Below are 26,912 nucleotides of genomic sequence, written 5' to 3' on the forward strand. Positions count from 1 at the left end.
GATATTCTTCCCAGATTGCCTTGGGCCCCCCGTTAAAAGGCAGGGGCCACACGAGGCCCCCCTCTCGTCCTGCCTTTTCCCTGTGTGTCCCACACCCTTCGCCCTTTTGTGTTTCCCTCCCCCATTAAAGCGAACCCACGTGGGAGCCGCCGTGTCGTGTCTGTGTTTGTTCCGCCGTGCGTGTCTGTCCCGTGTCCCGTGTTCAAGAAGAACACACACACCCCCCGTTTATTATTTTTTAAGAACAACACATTATTCTTATCTATGTTAGCCAAATGGTTTGGTACCTTTTTCAGAAGAACAATCACATGTTCCTTCTTCTGTGGTTTGGACAGGACTGGGGAGGAATGGGTTTCCTCCTTCCCAGAATTCTCCTGTTCTCACTGACCCGCCTCTACTTCCTGTCTGGTTGTCCTGCCTATACTTCCTGCCTGGCTATTGGCCCATCAGCATTTATTTAAAACATAATTGACAGAATATAGACAATTGTCCTGCACCACCCCGTCATCCAAAAATTTCCAAATTTATATTCAAAAGAGCCAAAAAGCTTGAAAAGATGATTTGTATATGAGTGTTTGCAACAACAATGTTCATAACAGCCAAAACATGGAAACACTTTGTCAGTAGACGAATGAACAGGTACCGTGACATATACTGGAAGATGATACCAAATGTGAAATTGTGATAAATGCAGCTGTAAGAATGATGAAAATGTAACTGTAAGGGAAATAACACAGAGAATGAAATGACAGACATTATATGGCCTCATTCACGAGACACTGACGTAGAAAGAACAAGAGTGTCAGAAAGTGAGACCTCCATGACCAGGGGCTCGGGCAAGAGGATGAGGACACATCAGTCATGCATGCAGAGTTCCAGACTAGACAATGAAAAACTTCTGGAGATTGGTAAAAGTGATAACTGTACAAAAATATGTGCATATCTATTCTGCCAAAAGTGTACACTTGAAAGTTTTTGAACAGTTTTATCTGCATTTTACAACAGTTTTTAATGGTGATATAATGGAAAGGTTACAAAATTGTATACACAATAAGATCACTTTCTCTTTTAAAAAAAAATCAATAAACCTTTTCCTCCCACAAACCTGAGGACATTTTCTTGCCATATTGGGACCAGAACTGTCTGTGAGAGAATCTGGGTACTGAGTATTTAGTCTCTTCCCGCAGCAGTCAGGGCTGGGATGGGAATGGAAAGGTTGGCTTCAGTTCTGATCAAGGCACCTACTGTAACACCTGTGACAGAGATAGGAGTCTTAGAATCTGGCTCCTTTCTTTTTCCTGTTGCACCAGAGAAAATGTGAGATTGGCCAGGTCTACTTAAAATTCTTAACAACACTGAGTGGCAAATCAGAGAGCATCATCTAAAGCTGTGGTTCTCAATCTTCCTATTTCTTCGATACAGTTCCTCATATGGCAGTGACCCCCCAAATAAAATGTTTTGTTGCTACTTCATAGCTGTAATTTTGCTGTTGCAAATTATAATTTAAATATCTGATACAGAACCCCCGTGAGGTCCAGACCCGTAGGTTAGTAGTCACTGAGAAGCAACATTGTTTGGTTTGAAAATGTCATCTTCTTAAGACTTTCAGTTTGGGTGACAAAAACTACTTGTTTTTTTATCAGCTATAAAAGGTGAGTACTCTGGATCAAGAAAGGTTCAGAGAAATACATAATTCAGTATTTTTCTTAAACAGGTGTGCTGTTAGCATAATGGGGTTCACAATCGTCTACCCATTGTAGTCTGATAATTACCATGCTATCACTGTATTTGTACCACAGGCTTCTATGAAATGCTGATTTTAAGTGAGAAACAAACAATGAAAACAAAACAGAAAATCAAAGCAGAAGACTGAGAAGACAGAAAAAAGTTGGGGTGGAGGCCACAGGAGCTAAGTCTGGATTTGAGCTCTGCTACTCATCCCTTACGAGACTTCTCACTCAGTATACCACTACATCACTACCACAGCCACCAAGCTAAGCACTGGGGACAGATGAGGGGAAGGCACTAAATAAGCCCCAGTCTCTGTCCTGAGACGACCCTGCACTTGATCAAGCCACTGAACCTACAGACTCTTGGTTCCTCACCTGCGCCATCACAGATAGAATCTCAGAGATGGTGTCCTTTAGGTTTGGGAGCTAGTAGCCTGCTATGAAGGGGTTGCTCTGCGTTCTGTGAATATAATGTCATCCCTGGTCTCTACCAACAATGGGCCAGCATCCCACCCCTTGCCAGTAATGGCAACCAAAACTCTCTGCACACAACTCCAAATGTCCCCTGGGAACAACACTGCTCCTGTTTGAGAACATCTGAAATAGAGTGACATATGGAAAAACATTTTTAAAAGCATAAGACACTGAATCAACTTATGTCAGTATTAATATAAATCCATTTGTAAGATTATTTGTCAAAAAAAACAAAACAGACCTTTAAAATTTTACAGTTTCCTTAAGAATGTTTTACTTGCTATTTTTATATATTTTGCCTTCCATTAAAAGCCCTTTAAGGCTTTTTGGTGAATTTTTGTTACTCAAACACAGTATCTTCTTTACAGCATATTTTTTCAATGTATCACTATGCTAACACAACAGAGTCAAATGTAATTGCAATCTCTACAAAGCAGAAATTTTATTTTCTTTGTTCAAAATCTCAGAGCTTGTTGCCTACCTTTTAAGGACAAGGGACTGGATCTTGTGAATTCTGCATTTGATGGCCTGTGCTGTTTATAAATGCCCACGTACTCCTTAACTCTGGAATCAATGGTTTCTTTTAACAGCAAACAAACTTCCTAAAGTAAATGTAAAACAACAGACATATCAAGTTTAACGCAATGGAAAGAAGAAAAGATTATACAAACCGAAAAGGCAAATGCTGGCATTTAGCTTTTGAACCTAGCTGTGAACACAGACAGGAACACTGTACAGCCTTCTGGAGCGCAGTGCACATAAAAAGGGCTATCAAAGACAGCTCCACGGCTGGTGTTGGCTCTGCCTGATGATGTTCTCTCTGCCTCAGTTTCACAATTCCAAATAAAGATTTAAAAGCTTACTTCAAAAGCAGGGTACAGCTTCAAGAATGTTTTCATGTAAGTATCAGTCCGTCACACTGTAACGGATGGAGGGGATATATCTCATGGAGCTTTCTACACGGTTCAGCATGGGACTCAGGGGTACTCAGAGGCGCAGAAAGGAGTGTAAGAACACTCCTATAGTCAGGATGGGTGGCATGGGGACAGGTCACAGAGGCCACTAGCTCTGGCACTACTATCCCACTGCACTCTTATTCTGCCTGCAGATAAAGTGTTACCTGATGTTATTTGTGTAAGAAAAGCCAGAAACTTACATTGTCCAGCATGGTTCAGATTTATTTTTTAAATTTTATTGCTGAGTAAACAGCGTCATTCATTAGTTTCTGGCCTTGGGTTTACAAACACAAGAGATCAGAGTGGTAGGTTAAAGAGAAGCAGGGAGGGGCAGTATGATCTTTTCACTCTTGTGATGATGTCGTAGACCCAATTACTTTCTACAATCACATTAATAGTCTTCATTCATGAATAATAAAAGTAACTTCTCATGGGGCTGGAGAGATGGCTCAGAGGTTAAGAGCATTGCCTGCTCTTCCAAAGGTCCTGAGTTCCATTCCCAGCAACCACATGGTGGCTCACAACCATCTGTAATGAGATCTGGTGCCCTCTTCTGGCATGAAGGCAGGCATGGAAGGAATGTTGTATACATAATAAATAAATAAATAAATAAATAAATAAATATTAAAAAAAAGTAACTTCTCATGTCTCTGGTGTAGATATTACTAGGTAGCCGAACCAGGCCTGAATTCAATTTCAGCATGCAGTATTATTATTAATTTCTAGAGATATCAGTTGGCATGTAATATTTGCAAAGAACAGAAACAAAATAAGTAACTCAGAAATCCAAATGTACAGTGGGTATCACTATTTTGTGTAGTGTTCCCTGCATTACCAGAAAAATGTAGTTTACCTTAAGAAATCAGGGGAAGCTACATATAGGACAGATACTTTAAAACTAAGAGAGATCCTAGATCAATGTCCAGCAGTTCTGTAGCAGATTCAGAGTTGTTCTGGTCACCTCAAACTTGTTCCACTTGTTTCTCAGAAAGCCAGCACAGGTTAATCGCTGAGATTCTTCCTAATTACAGCATGAACCAGGTTTTTGGCTGCTCGCTCCTTTATTGCAAATATCCCTTAAACAGGATATAAAATCCTTGATTTAACACAAACATAGACATTTCTACATAAAATGCAAATGCCAGTCTCCTCTTTCTTTTTATTTGCAGCTAAATGTGGAATATAAAGATAGCATTTACAGCTGAATGCTTGGCACTGCTCACACAGCACAAAGGCAGCCTGGCCTCGTACTGTTGTTCCAGCAATTAAATGATTTTTGCTTCACATGCAGGGTTCAAGTATGACTGAGCTAGAAAATATGTGGAAGACACACAAGGCAACAAGGATTGCTAAAATTTGGCCATAAATACCCTATAAGGCTAGAACTAAAAATAGCTAGACAAAAATAGAGCCCATACACATGAAGTTTCTCACTATATTCCAGGCGTTCCTTATGGGAATCAGGTTTCAGGGATTAAAGACAATTAAAGGCAATGTGCAGAGTAGACGGATACCCTAAGAACTGATCCAGCCGGGCTTGGGAAAGCATCCTCAACAGGCCTAGAGCAATGCAGAGAAGAAAACAGCCAGCAATATCTGAGGGGAAGGTGAGAGGACCAAGTAAAGTACCCAGGAGCGGGCAGGAGACAGGCACAACCTGCCTGTGCTAACAGGGCTTCTGTCTGCTTCCTCAAGTTCACATACGGGACAACTTCAGTTTGTCTCCTTCACTCCAACGACTACATGAGCTGGACTCGAATGAAACGTGTGTTTAACATATGGCCCAGCCCTCTTTCCATACAAAGCGCCTGTTAAAATGCAATCAACCTGGTTGTCTCTAGATCGCCCCATCATGAGGCGATCTAGAGATGGAAAACAAGGAAGCACTGACTGAGCATATGTGAAGTCATAAGCTGTCCGCACATCTCCCTTTGAGGACACAGACATAAATTATCTCTGACTGACTTGAAGAGCAACAAACATAAATTGAAGGAACTGCTCAACGTAGAGGTGGCAGCTTTGCTTGGAGAGGAAAGATCAGCTCGGTAGGGCAAGCAGGCCTCTTGCAGTCACCACTGAAGGAGCTCTCTGCAGGTTCCATCATGCACCTCTGCTAAGTTATGCCTCACTGCCCTGGAATAGACACTCGCTGGAACAACACGGCTGCATGTGGCACCTGACAAGAAATCTAGCCTTGCGCTTTCTAGAGGAAGTGACTCTTGGCTCTAGAACATTCTGTATCAACCAATTCTTGGTCAAAATTGCCTAAAACTCAATATTTAAGGTCTACAGCTTAAGTCTTCAAGCTGCAAAAGAACATGGGAGAGCTGGGGCCTGAAATGGTGGACTTAAGAACCTTTCCAAAGTCAGCAGGGCAAGATCCCTTGTGTGAAATATTAGTCACTTTGGTGGAAAGAATGCTCTAATTTGAATCATGTGGACACGTGTTGGTGACCTAAAATTTGAGATAAGAAAGAGAACTGGAGAGATGGCTCAGTGGTTAAGAGCATTGCCTGCTCTTCCAAAGGTCCTGAGTTCAATTCCCAGCAACCACATGGTGGCTCACAACCATCTGTAATGAGGTCTGGTGCCCTCTTGTGGTCTGCAGACATATACACAGACAGAATATTGTATATATACATAATAAAAAATAATTAAAAAAAAAAAGAAAGAGAACAGTGGAGAAAAGTCCTAACCTGCTATACACAAAGTCCTCAAGAGGACAGCACATAGTCAATTTCCTTCATGAGAAATTCACAAAACCTGTGTCTTCTCAGCATTAGGTCACTAGGCATCCTTGCAAAATAATGGCCACAAGTACTGGTGGTACTACTATTTTACTGAAAATGTACTCTTAAAAATAATGTACGCATGGGTAGGTTGGTTTCAGCGATGTGAACACTGGTCACAAACAGCAGTTTCCCCTCTACTGCTACTGTTCTGTTTCTATTCAGCACTACTGCTCAATACAGTTCACGTTTAATTACCTCTCTAACAGAAATGGCAGCAGGCAAATACTATGGAGGAAATGAAGAACAGTGTTTTGAAGGTTTTTAAATTACGCTTACTCATTGACTTGTAGTGCATACGTGTGCAGCTGTGCAAGCACACACACGACATGGGGTACATGTGGAGGGCAGAGGATGACTTGTCAGAGTTAGTTCTCTCTTCCCACTTTTCTTGTCATGGGAATTGAACTCAGGTCAGTACTGGATTGCAGGCACTTTACCCACAGCGTCATCCAACCGGCCTGCTGGGAAGCTTTTGAACAGGCCTCTGCCTTGGTACCTGTCCCCGATCTCTACCGAAGGAAACAATGATTCTCCTCACAGGAGCTCACCGAGAAGGTACTGAAACCACAGGAGACTGAGGCTTTATCTGGTCAAACTCCTTAATTTGAAGACAGAGAAGGAGGAAGCTCGTGGGGAGGTCAGATATCATAGAACCAATCCTTGCAAACAAGAATAACTGGTGACTGTCCTGTAACTTAACTACTAATAACCGGGTTTTTGTTTGGTTTGAAAGATTCTGATGTGTGTGTCAGCGCGTATGTGTGTGCTGGGAACTCATCTCAGGTCCCCAGGAATGAGCCATCTCTTTAATAAATAGCTAACTATTGACTGGAACGCCCTACTAATGGAAAAAAAAATACTTAAGTGATACCTTTTCTGTTTTAGCTGCATTATACGTGGTTAAACAAGTACTTAGGCACAGTGGAGACTTTTGTGGACTCTGGCATGCAATTCAGTGAAAGGGCAAACTGCTCATGTGGCAACAGCTGCTCACCCAGATTCAGGCTAACCCTCACAACTGAGACCACGCTAGAGCTCAATCAACGGCAGCAAATGTTGGTAGCAAACAGTAAAATAATTGTACTTAAACATTTCACTATTTCTAGGCCATGAAGTCTACCCAACAGTTTTTTCTTTTCAAATTCCCCTAAAATTTCATGTCTTAGCAGAGCAAACCTACATGCTCCAAGCCCGTGTTGTTCAGACTCAATCCATCCGAACCAACTATCTGCTTCACTGGCAGGCCAGCAGCAGCAGGGGAAGAATGAAGGTCCTCTTCCCTTGTCACAGGCTCATGAGAATGAGAAGAGGCGAAGATGAAGGTAAGGACTAATACAGATGTGGAGATTAGCCTTGTGTGAATTCCACAACTGCTCCGGGTGCTGCCGGCTTTCTCGCCACTCAGATCAAAATCCCTGCTTGCTTGGAATAGTTTGGCTTCTTTTTCCTCCCTTTTTATTATTGAGGACCATTTTCCCCAAAGTAAAGGGGATTAGAGTTTTGGTTTAAACAACAGAGCCTGGGATGAGGACATAGAGATGGTGAGGTGCCTACCAAGCACGTAAAAGTCCTAGATTCGATCTCTAACACCACAAGCACGTACACACACACGTACACACACACACACACACACACACACACACACACACACACACGCCAACAATAGATTAGCATATGAAACATGGTTGTGTCAGTTTCTCAAGGGCAGAGGTGGGAACACATGTATGCCTGTCACTGGGTATACTCCTAACTATCCTAACTACCACTCAACTTTTTAAAAAAACAATAATGAAAATGAAAGCTGAGAGGAGCTGCCATTTCTTCCAGCAGATACAATAAGAAGTAGTGTTTAAAGAACAAAATTTCTTTGTTGTACCTCTTTCTTCTGCTCTGAAAACCAACTGGAATCTTTGTTTGGACCTTGTGGCACTATATGAAGATCCACGAGGACAGCAAAATTTCCACACTGAAAGAGAAGGGGGGAATATTTATTAATGGCAGAATGTGTCTGCAGCTCATGCCCAGCAGAAAACTGCAGAGAATCTCACAAACTCCACAACAGGCACACGGATCTCATGAGTAGATGTAGCCAGACACAGATAGACTGGAAACCTTAAAATCTTCAGACCTTAGGAGTCATTGTTGCGATTCCCAAGATAATAGCAAATGAACATTTTGGAAAGGAAAGAATGTATAACCAGGACCACAGGTTGGGGATGTCCAAGAGACCCAGAGCTTCAGTCTGTAGATCTGTAGGAAAGTCACGTTTATAAATCTCTAAGGAGATCTTTGATTTCTGCTTTAAACTTTGGTGAAAGCAGTTTTAACAAATGGTATGAGAGCATCAATCAGATACAAACACAGAAAGAAAATGAAACTCTCCTGGCATCTGCCAGACACAAAATTTAACTTGAAATAGATTACAGACTTAAGTATGAAAACCAAAAACTATTATTCTCATCGTAAAGGCAGGAAAGGATTTCTTAAGTGTGAGCTAGAAAACACAAAACATTGAAGGAAAAGTTGTTGACAAAGCTGGACACGATCAATAGAAGAAATATTTGCTCATCAGCAATACCACCAGTGGAATGTTGTGTGTGCTGCAAACGGGATAAAACGCCCTCACAAACACACGTCTGACATGAAGGACTGGTATCCAAAATAGGAAAACAACTTCCATGGACTGGTAGACTTTTTTACATTCTAAGCTAGACTAGATACCACAAATATGAAAAATAGATGGCTGCACATGAATGACTGCTCACCATCACTGTTCACAGTCAAACTCAGTTCCCAATCAGTAGCTACAGCCGTGAAATGCAGAAGGTCTTAAATTACAAAGACCAACACCATACCAAACGGACAGAAGATGGAGCAGTTCACTCTGACACGCTGATGGGAATGGAACTGGGTTGAACCGCTCTGTCAAATGGTTTGCCTGTTCCCTACAACTAGCCATGTGATTACTGACTAGGCCAACGAGGCCACCCTACAGGTTCACCTAGGCAACTGAGCTCTGTTCACACTAACCCGGACTGAAGACATACTCAAGGCCCAGCAACAGGAAAATAAACTAACTGTAGTCTACTCACACAGAGGAATGGCATGTACCAAAATGGTGACACGGCCAAAATGGACTCATCTCAAAAACAACGAGCTAATGAGGCCCGACTAATGGATGCCTACTCTCTGGCTCCATGACAGCAAGAGCCTTGTTTAGTAAAACGCCAGGGTGGTGTCTGAGAGGCACACAAAGAAGTCAAATTCAGTGACAGGAAACCACGGGGTCCTGAAGGGAATCTGGGTTGTACACCTAAAAGTAGTTCTGCTATTCTCACTATGTGTAAATTAATCACCACCAATAAATATTTTTTAAATGTAAGTAAGATGTCGGAATCTGTGTGTACATTATATGGCCTCCTATAAGGCCAGCGTACTATGGCCATCTGAATGTTAGTTTGATGCACCCAGAATTTTATTTTAATAAAAGAGATCCAAGAGAACATTAGAAAGCCAGAAAAAATATCATGTACCACATGGTAAGATTGAGAAGCTTTGTGAAATGCAAGTCTGTGTGTGATTTATGATAACAGGTCAATTTCTTTTTGTGGGCTGCAGTAAAAAAAGAGTTTGAAAGCCATATTCAAGTATATTATTATGCTTAGAATTTCTTTGCAGTTGTTGATTATAGATCTAACCTTTAAGGAGTATGCTGCCACCAGGTGGAGGCCATATGCCACAAGTACAAGATCTTAGCTGGAGGATATTAACAGTTTGTATGCCACGAATCTTTTTTCGGCCAACTGAAAATCTAACACAATGTGTTTAGAATGCTTTTGAAATACATAAAATGTAATATATAGGATTAAAAAACTGACTACTCTGCAGCACATTTATGAAAACCTTAAAAAGTGACCCCAAATTTGGGATACAGTAATAATGTGTGCATGTTTTGCAGGCAATGATTTGTATCAGACTATGGACGTGGTGACAGCGGCAAACTGAAGGCTGCGAAGTACGTCTAGCATTTTCAAATATCTGTGACAACTCTAACCACAGAGGGCTCTGATGTCTAGAGGCCACAAGCACTGCTAAAAACCACTGCCGTGTGACTCCTACAATCATAATAAAAGAGGCCTGCCTCCGTGAAAACTTGGTCAGAACCAAGCTCTGGCTATCCCTTCTCAGTCCGAAGAAGCTCCCAATGAAACACAAGGTTCAGGCTGGAGTTTTCTCATAGACCAGTTTATGCTTGATTGTAAATTAATTAGATTTTTCTTTTTTCAAATAAATAAATCCTCAATTCTTACGCTGGCAATGTAAGAGAGAAGTTTCCTAGGTTTCTGGAAGATTCTGTTCTGAGGTTCTCCCTGAGAAGTCAGCAAGCCCTGGTGCTCTGTAGCAGGAGCTTAGCTATCTACACTAATCAGGAGTACTGTGGCTTCTAAAATTCTCTGCTCTCAGAGCTCCACTTTTTTCTCCCATGAGTAAACTGAGGTGAACAAATAGGCTTCTGAGCACAGCAGGAGGCAAAGCCTCCCTTTCTCCTCAGCCTTAATTAGGAGGTTGTTGCTACTCTCAGAAGGAAAACTCTCCAGTTCTCTTCAGGACAGGAAACATGGGAACCATTACTTCTTCCACAAGCCAGAGGCGGTCATTAGAAGTGAAGCCAAGGGCAATGAGAAATAGCTTCACATCCCGTGCACTGGGTTGTGCATGCACAGGCAGGGAACTCTCACTTTTACCTTTTAGAGGTGGCAACCTAAACCCTGGGAAACACTCCTGTTGGAGGAGAGAGCCCCTTGTTGGTTCATGGCTGCTTAGCCCCGAAATAATCACACAGAAACTGTATTAATTAAATCACTGCTTGGCACATTAGCTCTAGTTTTGACTTTAAACTTTAAGTCAAAAGATATGTTACTTTGGATAAGAGGTTTTGCTTTTGTTTCCACAGGAAATGAGGAACTGTGGATTCATACTGTGTTAAGAAAAATCAGGTTTGACCAAGGAAGATCTCCTGAGAAGTCTCCGATAGGAGGAATGGCCCAGATATCTGAGTTCTACATCCAGAACAGTTCAAAGACTGCTGCCTGAGATGATAAAGCCTTAGGATACTCCAATCAGGACTTGATCATAATTCTAAATTTTCTTTAAGTCCCCATAAGATTATCAGTGCCCCCAATCAGCAGGAAGTATCCTAGAAAACCATGCCCACATTCCCCAAAAAAAATGAATTATGGATGTTTGCCTTTGTTTAGAATGTTGGTTACAAGTTGTTATAGATAATGGTCAATAGAAAAGCTAAACAAAGGAGATTCGATTCAGAGTTCTTGTTTAAAAAAGTGGGGGAGAGTGCTGAGCGACAATGGTCTGTACCCTGTCACACTTGTATTTTAAATAAACGTTGATTGGCCAGTAGCTAGGCACGAAGTATAGATGGGGAAACCAGGCAGGAAGTAGAGGCGGGGTGATGAGAATTCTGGGAGGAGGGAAGTTTCAGTCTGCAGTCATCACCCAGACACAGAGGAAGCTAGACACAGATTAAGCAAAATGTGACTGCCTTGCCGAAAAAGGTACCAAGCCACGTGACTAACACAGCCAAGAATTATGGGCTAATATAAGCTATAAAACTTAATAAGAAGCCTGAGCTACTAGGCCAATCAGTTTATAACTAATGTAGACCTCTGTGTGTTTCTGTGGGAACTGGGTGGGACAGAAACCTCAGCCAACACACCCCCACACCGCCTTCCCCTAGTTCTCTTGACAAGGTCACCTCATCTTGTAAGTATTATTTATTTTCGGATGACTTCTCAGACATCCATCCTGTTCTCTGTTCACATCATTCCTGCTTAGACTATCAGAATCTTTCTTCGTGGTGTCCCAAATGAACCTGTAATGTCATCAACAGGGATTCCTATTCTAGCCAAACTTGGCAGTCCAGCCCTTCACCAAACCCCACCACTATTTCCCATTGTGTAGTGGGCTCCTCCACTAGCCTCCAAGCCTACCGGGTGCATAGCAAGCTCCAGGAAGCTTTTCTGAACAGTTTATCTTCCTCCTCTGGGTCAGACGCATTCTTTAAGATTTTACAGACTTGTGCATTAAATGGCTGGTCTATGGAGGAGACATCCCTGCTAGAACATGAGCCCCAGTAGAAATGGCCGCAAACCCACATGGATTCTAAATCCCATGAACATGCTTCATATTTAGCAGTAAAAAGAAACATATGACCAAACAAATTACCCCAGGTTTTAGGAGTATCAGGAAGGTGAGGGCTCAAAAGCCCTTTTTGGGAACAAGGCCACTATTCAGCCCAATACACTGAAGAACTGATACCTTCCTCTCTCCTTATTCTATAGGGATAATGACTGTCATCATGAGAAGCAACAATTATTTGTTCAAAGTTTAAAATATAAGGATTCTGGCCATAAACTTGGTGCCAGACAAGCACACTGGTTATTTCACTTACTGCATCCCTAAAGGTCAGAGGTGTAACTCTATGTTGTGCTTTCTCTCTGAGTCTTCAGGAGACCTTGTCTTCTGACTTTACAAAGTATCTCTAACATGAAAGTGAAAATGCTAGCATGGCTCACCATGAAAATAAAGACAGATCACAGAGGTGGAAGGGTTTTCATATAGTCTGAGTCCCTCATCAACAGAGGAACACAGCAACATAGGACTGCAGCACGTACCACACCCTCTTGGCATCCACTCCCATCCCTAGTGGTATTCACCCTAGGACCAGAGGCAGCAGAGTAAAGGCCCTGCCTGGGAGGTGTTGCCTCAGTGAATCCCGTGGAACAGCAAGTCGTGGGGGAAAAATCAACCACAGCATTCAGAGAAAGAGACCCCATTAGCTCTGTATGCTCAAGTCTCCTAATGCAGACACACAGATCAATGTCAGCCCATGGCACTAACAGGGCAGGAAGCCCCAGGCTACAGAGGAGCCCTGGAAGGGCAGAGGGAGCCTTAAGGGACTGGCAGGCTGGAAAGCCCTCCAAGGCAGGGGAGAGGAGTATAGTAGGCAGTAGAAACCAGAGCCAGGCAGATGTATTTAATTCCAACTACACAAAGAAGTCACAAGAGAAGGCCATCCTGAGGGGACAAGGAGATCCCGTAGGTACCAGTTTTCCCATGTGTGAAATAAGAGGACCCAACAGATCTCCTTCAAAGGGACTGGTGTTCTCAGATCCCACCTCCACAGTTATCTATATATTTGTTTCTACCTTCACACATAAGGCACAAAGAATTACATTCTTTTGTAATTGTCACCACAGAGACATGCAAAATATGGCAGCTTGTCCTGTCTATCACTCCACTATGGCCCATACGAAGGCATTAGGAAACTCCACATAATGTAAAATGCCAATTGCAGGGCCAGAAAACACCATATGAACTACTGGAAATGGGGCTGGAGATGGCCAAGGGAAGGATCTCTGCAAAGAATATGTTCTTCCCTGTGGTACTCCATGACACCCCCTGGCAGAAGTAAACTCAGCACTGCCACGGCACTTCTTCCTGTCTCTGCACTAAAACTTTCCACAGGCAGCAAACACGTGACTATATCACTATCCGTCCCACTCATAGGCCTGCATGAATACCTTCCTGTTACCTTGAAGCTCTCCTGCCCAGTACTAAGTATGATACATAGGTACCAAAGAAGGGGATTTGTTAGTTTAGGGCAAGCCTCACTAGTGAAAATGGCTCACCTGTCTTGTTGCTCTAGGAGGAACCACTTCCCTGTCTCGTCTACCCTATCCTTAGAACAAGACTACAGAATCAATCAAGTAAGGTTACCCCATATACTCACAGAAATGATCAACAGCACCCACTGGATGAAGCCAAGGGCTACTTTCTCACCTTCAAGCCAGTCAGTAGAGCACGATGTGAGGACAAATCTAGGCTTCGTGAACCCGATCTATCAGAGGAATGTTCTTGGCTCAAGTCAGTGGATGACCTGTTCTTTGAATTCAAATTTTTCTAGTTGAAATGGACGCAGAGAAAAGGGTGGCCTACTTGAGACCAAAGGGAGTTGGGAGATTGGTTTTTTTTTTTTTCTGCTTGCTCACTGTAGGGCTTCTAACTACAGGTCAGGGTGAGCAATCTTCTAGTGATTCCAAAATTTCCTGGAGATTCTTTAATAAGATAGGGGAAAGAGTCTAGAGACAAAGAGCAAATAATAAAGAAATGAAGAAGACAGAGAGAGGCAGAACAGGTGGGCTTGATGATGGCTTCTATAAGGAGAAAGGAGTGAGAGGCTGGTTGATGTCCTTTATTTTTTTTTCAAAAAAATCAACAAAATGGACAAATTTTATTTGAACTGACCAAAACACAGAGAGAATATCCAAGTTAACAAAATCAGCAATGAAAAAGAGGACATAACTGCGGCGAGCCCTGACCAGCAGGGAATAACACCACGACTCGAGGATCCTTCTTCAATCACAGTTTATTGAAGCGCTGCTTGGTTGAGGGAGAGCTGAAAGTGAGGGGCCCAGACCACGGCAGGAGGTGTGCTTATATGCAGGGTGTAGGCGTGTCTAGCTGGCCTACTACACAAGGCTATACAAGATTGGACGGCTGGTGTTGCTAGGCAGATTAGCAGGCAAAAGAATGCAAAACAGCACAGAAGCGCTGATGTGGAAAACAACTTAGGGCAACGCCCTGAGAGGAAGCCGGCGCCATCTTGTAATGGCGGACGGTCGTCACACATAACAACAGATACAGAGGAAATACAGAGAATCACTAGGTCATATTTCAAAACCATGTACTCCACAAAATTGGAAACTTAAAGGAAATGAACAACTTTCTGGATAAATATCGCTTACTAAAGTTAAATTAAGACTAAATAAGCAAATTAAATAGACCAATAAAAGCTAAAAATAGAAACAGTCATCATCAAAAGTCTCTCAACCAAAAAATAAATAAATAAATAAATAAATAAATAAATAAATAAATAAAATCCCAGACCAGATGGTTCAGCTCAGAATACTACAAGATTTCCAAACAATAACTAGTACCAATACTCCTCAAATTGCCCATACCATAGAAACAGAAGAAACATTGCCAAATTTACCAAACTGTTTCTGGTCTACTCAGGAAAGAGAAAGCCTTTTGCCTAATGATAGGGCAGATCACAGACACGTTTTGGAAAGGGATATAGCATGATGCTGGAAATAAAGCAGAGGCCACTGAAAATGGAGTTGGAGAAGGGGCACACCACTGGGGCGCACACACAAAACCAAAAAGTCTATCCATCAGTGTATGCAAAGTGCTGTAAGAACAGGCTTCCAGTCACACACTGTTTCAGATCCGTTCCCTAGCAATGTTTAGATGTGATCTGCAGACCCCTCATGTCAGTCATCTGGCCCCCATGGCAGGCTCAGAGCATGTATAGCAATGAGGGATATATTGGCCTAGCCGTAGGGCAGATGACGTCACTCCCTCTCTCCCATCTCTGTCCTTTTTGCCAAAGGCGGAATCTGCTTCAAATTCCAGGACACTTTAGTTAGACTCTGTATTATCAATTAAAAACTTTTACACATATGCAATATAAGTATTTACCTATCTATATACTAAGATCTAATAAATGCCTCAAAATTCTTTTGTAGCTTTACTCTGGCAACACATTGTTTCTTAGAAGAGCAGGGCAGATGGCTTGTAGTCATGACAGATGGCTAAGTAAAAAAATTATCAATGCTGCTCTTAAATATTTCTGCAACAGAGAACATGAAAGAAGAGATAACTCACTAGAAATTATTGTGGACTACTGAGAGTCTCCGAAGGGCTGCAGAGCAGGCCCCGTCCGTAGTTAGCAACATGCAGGCTGTTCTGGGACATGGTTGAGATCAACGATGGCTTATGTACCCTGAAGTGGAGTTTGGAAAACAACAAAACTATCAGTCCGTGTAAATTTTTATCATAAATCTCTCTCCCTCCCTCTTCCCATTTCTCTCACTCTCTGTGCGTGTGTATATGTGATATGTGTGTATGTGTTCACCCTGCTTTATCAAATCAAGAGGGAAAAAAAAAAGCCAAAATTCAAGTATGACTCTTAAAATGATCACAGTCCCTTGTCTAATCATCCCTTGGTTTTGGTGGGAACGACCTTTAACGTTTAGTGCTGAGTTCCTCTCTCTATGATTGTGTAAGTATATATGTGTACATGTGGTGTGTACATGTGAGAGAGTCTATATACATGTGTATGTATGTGTGTATACAGGGACCTTTTATGTCCCTGACGACAAACTAAAAAATCAGGTTGGCGTGAGTTGAAGGAATTTATAAAATTTATTATGAGTCAAAGAAAAACCCTCTAAATATTCCCCTAGTGGCCTGTACCTAGACTGAGAGGTAATTTTGAATGTAGGGTAGTCTCAGAGGGAGATTTGTGAATGATGTGCATGAAGGGGGGAAGCGGGTGGCACAACCTTCCTACCTCCTTGGGTGGAACCAAGGAATCTTGAAGCGATAAACTGGGGATTTTTCAATGATAAGAGGAGTTCCATATCTTTGGGTTATATACAAAAAGAGCAACGGAACAACTGGGTAAACATTAATAGTAAACAACCAGAGCCATAGGAGCCAGTTGATGCATGTACATCTTGGAAGAGATGGGAAAGATTTCCTTTGATTGCAGGCTCACACTGCCTTTTTAAAAAGCACCTTTGCCTATATGGTAGAATTGAACAGACTCTTAAAATAGGTGAACGGTGCTAAGTAGAAATGAATTGCTACCTGGCTACATGCACTTAGCGCTTAATTGTTATGCATTTTCAGCCTGAGAGAATCTGTCATAGAGTTAAGCAAGGGTTGCCCTCAAGGAAGCTGTAATACTTAAATATCAGGTCACAAGGATTGAGGAAGAAAAGGAAAAATAGCTTCCAAACCGGTAGATAGATACTCCTTTTTAGCTCTTCAGGGCCTTAAGGACAGGGAATGAGGCGAATAAACCAGAACAAACTGAGGAGAGTGCTATATGCTCCATGTAAGAAAGATTTGTAGACAGACCAGAAAGGTCTTCCAGACAGGAAGTGATCTGTCACAGGAAGTGGTCTCACCACCCAACCCAGAAGATCAAACTATACTGACACCAAACCCGTAAAATTGGGAGACTGAATGAATCATCACACTGTCACTAGAGAACACAAGCCTTTTTCCTGTGAGAAGTGAGCAAAACCACACAGGGCGGACAGACCGGCTGCCTCGCTGTGTTCATGCCAGCCACTTCAAACATCCAGGAATGCACACTGGTTACCGGCTTTTGTGTTTCTAAAATGTGTCTCTAAAGATGTGGGCTTACTGAACTCAAGAGTCAGAGAATGTACCTTCTGAGGAAAATGTTAACATGGAAAGCAGGGGCTTGAGAGTTGTACATAAAGTCTCTTTCCCGGAAGCCTATGTATGTAAGTTCCTAAGCCTGCTTGATTCTCAATCCCCCCCTATCTGTAATAGGGAGCAATAATGACAATGTAGAATGTGAAGATAGTAACAATATCAATAAATTAGTTATAAATTGAGAGGGGTTAACAAATAAATAACATCATTCTCACTAGTAACTCAAACCAGTGAAGGCAAACAAAAGAAAAAGCAAAAAACTGACCAGCCCCGTGTCCTTCTGTGATGATGGGGGTATTCATTACCTGTAGTATATTGAGTCATGTGTGAAGTGATGACAAATGAGATTGGTTAATTAACGATTATTCATTAATTTCAAAACCTGCATGTAGCCACTGGACACTGTAATTACTTCCCCAAAGTGACTCCTTGCTCAAAAATCCGGGTTACATTATGTTAGTGAGAGACTGAAACCACAAACAGTATCAGGACCCCATAATAGGACCTGCCCAGTGAACCAAGGGGATTCCCATCCCACAGGGAATTCCAGAACACTCCTCAGCACTGCCCGTGAGGGATGAGAGGTACTAACCTGGGAAATTTCTATGAACTTTACCAAAGTAGGTGTTAGGTCCAATAAAAGTTTTAAAGGTATTTTCCTTGTAAATAGAAGGTGAGCCAATAAAAAGAATTACTTAGAAATAGAGGATTAAGAAGTTGAGCTCTCATTCATCTTTCACCCTGCGTTATCAAATCAAGAGGGAAAAAAAAGCCAAAATTCAAGTATGATTCTTAAAATGATTGCAGTCCCTTGTCTAATCATCCCTTGGTTTTGGTGGGAACGACCTTTAACGTTTGGTGCTGAGTTCCCCTCTCTCTGTGCGTTCAACATCTCCCAGCTAGGGAAACAATCTTATAACTGCTTTCCACAAAAGGATCAAGAGTTCAAAGGGAATTTTCAATCAATTCCTGCCTAAGGCAGGAAACCGAAATCCAAACGGGACAAAAACGGGACAAAAACGTTAGAAAAACAAGGCCAGGGCTGCTGGTCAGAACTCAGCTTTTCCTAGCCTGGCCGGCCCATTTTTTGGAGAACTACAAAGAGGGATAAAGGGAGGGAGGTAATTGGTCGCAGGGCTTGTTGGGAGCCACCTCTACTTTCCTTTTCTAATTGACTGCTGGGAATAACACCCTCTTCAAGGAATGCTCAAAGCGGAAACATGCTGGGACAAGAGACCCCTGATGAAATGGCTTCAGAAGCTGCAGATCATTAATTAAGAATATTGAGAGAGAGAGGTTGAAAGCGGAGCTGAACTGAGTGGGAGGGACAAGTCAGTATCAGCTGCCACCTACACATTAGCAATTAAGCCTTATAAAGGTTCTCAGTGGAAACTTACATCTCCCAGGCATCCTCCTCTTGGCAAGAGAAGAGTCTCCTGAGGCCACTGAACTCTGAAGACTGCAGCACTGACTTTGGAGAAATGGTTAAAAAATCTACTGTAAGATGCTCCTGATTCTCAGGATCTGATGGATGGCTATACGTCTCCATGGCCTAAAAGAGTGTTCCTCTAGCTTTAATGTGTATATGTATAAGTAATGTATAATAAACTAAAGATCGCTGCAGCTTGCCCTGGAGGGGGAGGGGGAACTGAGAATTTGCACTTCTAACAGGATTCCAGGTAACCTTGATGCAGCTGGGGGCAACAGTCTGCCAATCAAAGACCTAGGACAGTGGTTTGTGTCCCTGGACACATACAGAGATCAACTGCATGACCCCACCATTCCTTGGTCGAGATGTTTCATTGGCTGTTTTTCTTTTCTTTTTTTTTCTTTCTTTCTTTTTCTTAGAAACCAAAATAGAATGACCACTTTGCACAAACATTACCATATGTACTCTAATGCTGCCTGGGCATCTGCTGCCGCAGATTCCCTCCGTAGAACAACTGGAGATATGGGGAAAATGATAAACCTGTGTTTCTTTCAAACAATGGGTGATAAACTCTGACCTGAGACTTCTAGAAGCTGAGCAGCAAGCAGGTAACGATTTCAAAACATCCCAAACCTTCTGAGGCTCTTCCTGGTCTCTTCCCTGTGCAGCACACCCCCTTTTCTTCTTTCTAGATCATCTTCCTCATTCCTACTTATCTGGAATTCTGAGGCTGTCCTTTCCTCGTTGCTTTTGCCTTAACATGGCTCGTAGAGAATTATTCTCATGAAATCAAGTTCTACGGTGCCTGTTTCTAATTTAACTGACAGAGGGGCTAAATATTTTTCTTTGGTGGGGGGGGGGGAAAGCAGCTAAATTATTTTTGGTATGTGCTTTCTGATTAATTCTGCCTTGAGCACTGGCCCTTAACAGGAAAATTTTGCCCCATCCTCAACTCCTCAACTTAAGGAAGCAGCAGGCTTTGTATGCCACGCACTGGCGCTATTGGTGAAATGTGTTAGTGCCGATAACCTCCAAATAATATGGTTAAAGGAAGATTTAAAACTTTATTCAGGTTCTAAACCATGGGGGTAATTCTGGCCCCAATATACAGTTTTACTCCTACACACCATGTCTGGAAACATTTAGGGCTGCCACAATTGGCATCTAGTGGGCAGACTACAAGAGCTGCTGAGCATTCAGCATGGCACAGGCCGGCCCCCACAACAAAAGATCATCTGGCTTATCCTGTCATTAGTGCCCACGTAAAGAAGCCCACGTAGAAGCTCCCACATGGAGCTGGCTGACTTCTCAGCGTTGGAGAATTTATAAGGATCAGAGGCTAGGAGGAGAAGGAAGCAAAAGAGGGCAAATGGTCCAGAGTCAGTGGAGTAAGAGCTTGGGCTGCCGTTCATCCTTCTACTGCCTATAGCAAAGGAAAGAGCTTCCAATTCTCTGCCCTGACTGACGGTGTTGGTGAGGGTTTTCATGGGAACGCCATGTAACATGTTAGGAAAACAACCACAGCGTGTGATTCACCTCCTCAACAAGTGACAGACGACACCAATCCATAAGGCATTGTTTACATTACCGCTCATTTTCAACAATGAGGGAAGGAAAGAAGGACCGAGTGAGGGATCACATTTTATGAAATAATGTAGGAGCCACAACAGATACTTAGAAATCGACTATATTATGATAGAAACACAGCACTGCTCTTCCGGAAATACCGACCACTTTTATTGTGGGTAATCTGCATAGAGCTTTTTATACAGGGATAGATGGAACAGTACCTTCCATGCAACATCATTCATCTCACAATAAGACTCATGCATTAGATCCATTTCCTCTTGCTATTAAACCCCTAGGAAGTTGTACCAATTAACTTAACTTTCGATATCAAATCGATCCAGCTGAAAAGACGTACATTATGTCTTTATATCCTAATAAAATGAATAAGCATGGTGGCTAGCTCCTGCAGGTTTAAGTGTCAAGTAGCTGCATAATGGGTTAACTAAAACTCTTATGTTTTAAAAGGGTTACATTAAAGAATTACTTAAACACCTCATAAAACATTATTTCCCTTGTAAGTATTCACTGTGGTTCCTCTATACAACAAAGCCAATTCATTCACCTGAAAGGTATCTTACTTCTCTGCTGGAAGGGAAAGAGAAGATGCCAAAACTATTCAGAAAATTCCTAGAGGTACCCCACAAAGCATTGAAACCCCATATTCTCCTGCCCCTTCCCAGTGGAGTCGGTTAGTTGGTGTAGTCAAAGTTTTACCAGGTGATATGAAGTAATCTCTGAATTATAAAGGACATAAATATGTCACCAAGAAATACCAAGATGCCCCTAATGAATATAAATTGTTTATCCCAGGCCTAAAATACTTGCTACAATAATGCCTGCGGAGATATTAGACACTAAGGTTGATTAAAGCCATACTCATTGCAATTGCTGCCATTATCAGTGGTGCAAATGCACACATGTGTGTTAGTTAATGAAGCAGCCAGACAGGCTTTCCTAAGCAGAGGGGAAAAAGCAAAAGAAATGGAAAATGATAGGGATATCCAAGGTAGTCTCCACAATTCAAAACTGTAAGTAAGGTTGGACTCTCTTGTGGTTCTAAGGTCTGAGTATACATTATACTTTTTAAAGCAAACATCCGTTTCATTACAGGGATTTATGTCACCTGGCAGAGCATAGCTGATCCAAGTGAAAACCAAGGTTAAAATTTTCTCTGTTGTAAAAACTCAGTGCATTTGTAGCATTAGCCCCTTACCAGAAAAGGGTAATGGGTGGTCAGTCTGGCATGCCTCACAGAGCACAAAGTTACCTGTCATGAAGGCAGCACCTGCCACAGGACACAGACCTCATAAACACCTCAGGGAGATGCTGGTTCTTAAGGGTCATGTATGTGAAGACATAGGGACTCTTTTCTCTTGGACAAGTAAACAGCTGTCTAGAGGACCAAGCTCTTTCAGTTTGCGTCCACCTCAAGAAACAGAAGTACTATCCACATGCTAACGCTAGCTCCATGCTTCATGCTCCACGCTTTTTCAAAAGCGGCTGATCCTGTAGAGGAATTACTATGAGGCATAAGATATTTGTAAACCACAGCCTCAATTCTAAGCACAAACTAAGTTCCCCTGAAGCACTCCAGCCTTTCCGGCTCCTGTGGGAACATCTCCAGGCCCCATGCTAGCTTTTTTTTCTTCTTGACTGTGCTCCCAATTTCATATTCCCAAGTAGGTTGTTTGGAGCTCAGGGTCTTCAGGAAAGCTCACTAGAAGCAAAGAAATTTCTAATCCTCTCTCACTGGACAAACCGTTTGCTCTGCTATGCAGGCTCACTCAGCACCTACTTTGCAAACACAGTCACCTCTAAGGAAGGAAAGGGATTGTTTTCAGTTTACATTTCAGGCCTAAGTCAATAGTGAATGGGTGGGTAGAGGGGCAGAGGGCAGAGGAAAGAACATGAAGAATGTGTACGTTTACATCATCCTCTCCCACTTGGGGAATTCATAAGATAAGGAAGAAAACTTATATTCATACCTCCATTTTCCAACTTGCCTAAAACTACATACCCACCCACCCCAATCTGCTTCCTCCCCAACCCTAGCTCAATGGTTCTCTTTTAAGACCTGACACTCCCTTCCCCAGAAGCCAAATACAAGGCCCACCCTGGAGTCCCACCTACCCACCTCCACCCACAGTCCAAGCAATCGCTGTCTTGCTGGTTCCGGAGCTTCAGCCTTTTGTACTTCTCTCCCTCCATATACCTACAGTCTGTTCCTGAGGGATCAAGTTGTGATCAGCCTTGTCCCGAGCCCCTACTCCATTAAAAGAATTTTAAGGGGTTTTCTCCCTGCTGTTCTCAGAGAAAAGGCCAACTCGGTGAGAAGCTAACCATACATCCCAGTTTGCCCAGGTAACTTACAGTTTATGCCCACTACCAGGCTAACTATTAACAGCAAGCCTTTAGTCTGTGCAACTGGTCTCAGTTCTTATAAGAGCTGCATGGTCTGCTGTGAGCTGTGCCCTGCCAGGACTCCAGTCTCATGGAACTCTGTGCTCTGCAGGGTTCCTTCTCTGCAGGCCACTAGCCACTCATCCATTTGCTATGTACGGAGCATACACCAGCCCAGTGTCAGAAGGCAAACAAGCATAAAGTGAACCTTGGTTCTGATGAAAGGCACTTCCTACTTGCCTCTATCACCTCCCTGTGGGTTCAACCCGTGGATTTCTGCAGGCTGGGCTTGTGTCTTCTTCATAGAAACATGTTACTACATACTGAGGTGACACTCCCTATATCTAGCTGGCAGCATCATGATTCTCCTTTTCACACACTGACTCAAAAATTCAAATTCTGCAGGTGCTGTATGGTTAGTCTGACAGCCGGATTCTTCCATGAGATGGTAAGCTCTGCATTTAGTTTTGGTTTTGTTATTTGTTGATGTGCCAAAGCTTACGAAGTCTGAGAGATGCTCAACGAGGTACTGTAGATGGGAGAGGGACAGCATACCTGTTCCCCACCTTGGGGCCAACCAACTCTCCTTCCTGGTCCTTGTATAGCTAAGGTAGTAAGGTACTTCAGATCTAATCCATCTCCCTGACATTGGCTTCTGCCCCTTCTTATCCTGCAAGGCACAAAGCTGCTCTAGGGATCTGTCAGTAAAGAGAAACCATCTCTCCCCTCCATCACCTCAACATCACTCTGCTGGGCACCCAATACAATTCTTCTTACTCCCTGAAAGGCACTAGAGGAAGACTCACCTGAGAAACCAAACCCAAAGGTGACATTATGAGCTTCTAACTAAGCACCTACAAGCAGAGAGATGCTCTACTTGAATAGCACCAAGTTATCCAGAAAAAGCAAGTCAAATATTTCTTGCACCGAACAACAGTAACACTGCTGTGACATAGCCAAACTTCTCCCCACTGCACAGTGGATCTCTGCTGTATTTGCACAAATAAAAATCCTATTTAGACAGCTTCCCCAAACGGGGTTCTGAAATACTGAGGTTTCCCTTTGACAGAAATCTACTGCTTCTGACTTATAAAGGTCGATGTTTTTCAGCTTTTACTCATAACATTAAAACATAAAACAGTCCAAACTTCAGCTTGAATAAAAACAACAAAAGGCTGTGAACCTTTATTCAGATGGGTTATTTTATTTGACATGATGGGTACTTTGCCTACATGTATGTCTATGTGCCCTCTGTGTGCCAGAGGCTAAACTGGGCATCTGACGCCCTGGAACTGATGTTACAATGAGTTGTGAGCCTCCATGTGGGCACTGAGTACTGAGCCCAGATCCTCTGGAAGAGCAGCCAGTGCTCTTAACTATTGAAACATCTCTACAGCTCCTCAGGATGGGTATTTCTTTGTAACTATACTATGCAACAAGGATTCTGATGTAAGGTGGACACTAGACAAGGGTCATTCTTACGAAGTAAGTTATAAGGAGAACGTGCTGTCCCGCACAGCTGCACCATGCCATAGCTGAAAGGGTGGTATTGTCCACATGGGAAAGAGATCCCATTCCCTCCCTCAACTCAGCTTTCCAAACCGAAAGTCCTCGCATGCAACTAGTAGGTAACGGTGCTAACATTAACTTCTTTATAATTGATTAGCATATATAATTAATTACATATATTTTGGAATTCATCATGATGTTATATGTAGACACTGAGGAATGATTAAATCAAGCTTATTAAAATATTAATCTCCTCTCGCACTTTTCTTTATAGAAATCACAGTCATTTCATTATGTATATGCATGTATGCGTACCCATGTGTGCATGTGTTGTGTCTATGTCTCAATGTGTGTGCACATGTGCCTGTGTGTGTATATTGCATGGGTGTCCATGGGTGTGTGTGCATGTTTTCCTGTATGAGGGTGTGGGCTGTGTACGTGTCTGTGTACATGAGGATGTATATATCTGTGCGTATGTGTATATGCATATGTTTATGTGTGTTTCTATGTGTGCATGGATTTGTCTGGTATGTGTGTGTGTGCAAGTGTATGTATGCATATATGCATGTATGTGTCTCTGTGTTTTAGTTTCTATTCTATTGCTGAGAAGAGATACCATAAAAGCATTTAATAGGGGGCTTGCTTACAGTATCAGAGGGTTAGTCCATTATTATCATGGCGGGAAGCAGATAAAGAGAAAGCATTTAATTGGGGGCTTGCTTACAATTTCAGAGGCTTAGACCATTATTATCATGGTGGGAGGCAGACAAGCATGGTGCTGCGGCAGTAGCTGAGAGCTTTACATCGTGATCCACTAGGAGCATTCAGGGTGGTGGTGTAGTGGGCGTCTGAAACCTCAAACTCCACCCCAGTGACACAAGGTCCCATCAAGGCCACATCTCTTAATCCATCCCTAGCAATTCGGCAGCTGGGGACTAAGCATGCAAATAAAAGCCTGTGGGATATTCTCGTTCAAACCATCACACGGTCAGAACAGACACACAGATACACACTGCATAGGTATGTGGTCCCAGAGACTGAATGCAATGTTTCCTACATGCTAGACATGTGCTCTACAAATGAGAGGCAACTCCAGACCTGATTATTATTATTAAATAAACCAAGCACAGAAAATGCTGTTTTCCCATACCACAGTGGACCATTCCGCTCCCTTTCTAACTGAGGAAAGCCACACCCTCAGGGCCCACTCATCAATCACATACAGAAATGCCCGAACAGCCCAGATCAAGAAAGGCAAATCTTTCTAGGAAGTGCAAAGAAAACAATATTTGGGGTATAATATCACCTGGGGCAACAAGAATCTACTGAAATGTAGGCCCTTAGCCATCACAACCCATAAGCTATGAGTGAGAGCTCAGGGGACCAAACAGCACAGAAGTGCATGCAGCAGCAGAGACTGCTCCTGTGAAGCAGCATCCTGCTTCCCATGGCTCTATCTGCAGCTTCTTCTGCTGGAGCTGTGTCGCCTACAAGCCAGGGCAGAGCCTCCCTGGCTTTCAACTCCAATGTTCCACAGTAGAGTTCAGAGTTTGTCTGATTTTGGAATATTTGCACTGACTTTACCAGATGAACTCCACTAATCCCCAAGTCCCAAATCCAAGTCTCCTGAACTATAATGTCAACACTGAAACGTTTCAGATTTCACACTTAACAGATCTGGCAACATTCAGTCTGGATCTAGAAATGGCCTCGCCTTTGCACACTGTCTTATGCTACCTTCACAAGCCCAAAGGCCTTGTGGTCTTTAAAATTGTATTTCCAGGCTGAGAATTATTCCCGGTTCACAGGAAAGAAAAGCTAAAGTTTGTTAACTAAGATACCGCTTTTTAAGAGCACTATGAGAAATATAAGAAAAGCAGACAACTAACCCACTTGCCATCACATGTCAGATCAAGAAGGCAAAATCAAACAGGACTGCAGGAGACATATCCCACATGACGCGAGTCTGCCAGATATGCCTTCAACTACCCAGTGAAAGCAGAGAGCACACACCTTCTCAAATGCACGGGAAGCTATCTGTGTGTGCATCCAACGAAATCTCAGCTTTCCAAGTGACCCTGACCTGTCAAGGCAGGGCAGAGGCAGGCAGGACTGGGGGCCTGATCCTTTAGTCAAGTGGGTCTCAACCTTCCTAATGCTGAGACCCTTTAATACAGCTCCTCATGTTGTGGTGACCCCCGACCATAAAGTTATTCATTGATACTTCATAACTGTAATCTTGCTATGGTTAGGAATTGCCGTGTGTATATCTGATACGTGACGTGACCCGAGAAGCACTGTTCTAACAGGACAGAGCAGCCAGGCGGAGGGCATCTAATCCCACTCCAAGCTGGTCGGCTGCTCAGGTCTGCCTACTGTGTCACTCGGTCCTTGTCTCTGCTCCGCAGACAAGCCATGGGCAGCCTACCGTGGGAGAAGCAATATGATTCAGAACTGGAATATCTGTGTAAAGGTGAGGGCTCCGGCAGGGTGTGATAGTGCACACCTACAGGCAGTTGGGAGCCTAGGCCTTTGAAACCAGCCTGTGCAACATAATGAGGCCTCGCTTTGAAAAGAGGGTGGACTGGGGTGAGGACTACACACACACACACACTCACACACATACACACACACTCACGCACGCACACATGCACACACACTCACACGCACGCACGCACACATGCACACACACGCACGCACGCACACATGCACACACACA

At 42.9% G+C, this 26,912-nt stretch overlaps 1 protein-coding gene across 1 annotated transcript in view; it reads right to left on the bottom strand.

Annotated features, from left to right (window-relative positions):
• Positions 1–26,912, bottom strand: part of Slx4ip (SLX4 interacting protein) — a 163,697-nt gene that overhangs the window by 57,286 nt on the left and 79,499 nt on the right. The window contains exons 4-5 of the mRNA XM_005365539.3: positions 7,829–7,918; positions 2,686–2,806 (exon numbers count right to left, since the gene is read on the bottom strand). Of these exons, the coding sequence (XP_005365596.1) occupies positions 2,686–2,806; positions 7,829–7,918 (211 nt within the window). The remainder of the gene's footprint in view (positions 1–2,685; positions 2,807–7,828; positions 7,919–26,912) is intronic.

Source organism: Microtus ochrogaster, unplaced genomic scaffold (assembly GCF_000317375.1).
Source record: "Microtus ochrogaster isolate Prairie Vole_2 unplaced genomic scaffold, MicOch1.0 UNK3, whole genome shotgun sequence".
Lineage (NCBI taxonomy): Eukaryota > Metazoa > Chordata > Mammalia > Rodentia > Cricetidae > Microtus > Microtus ochrogaster.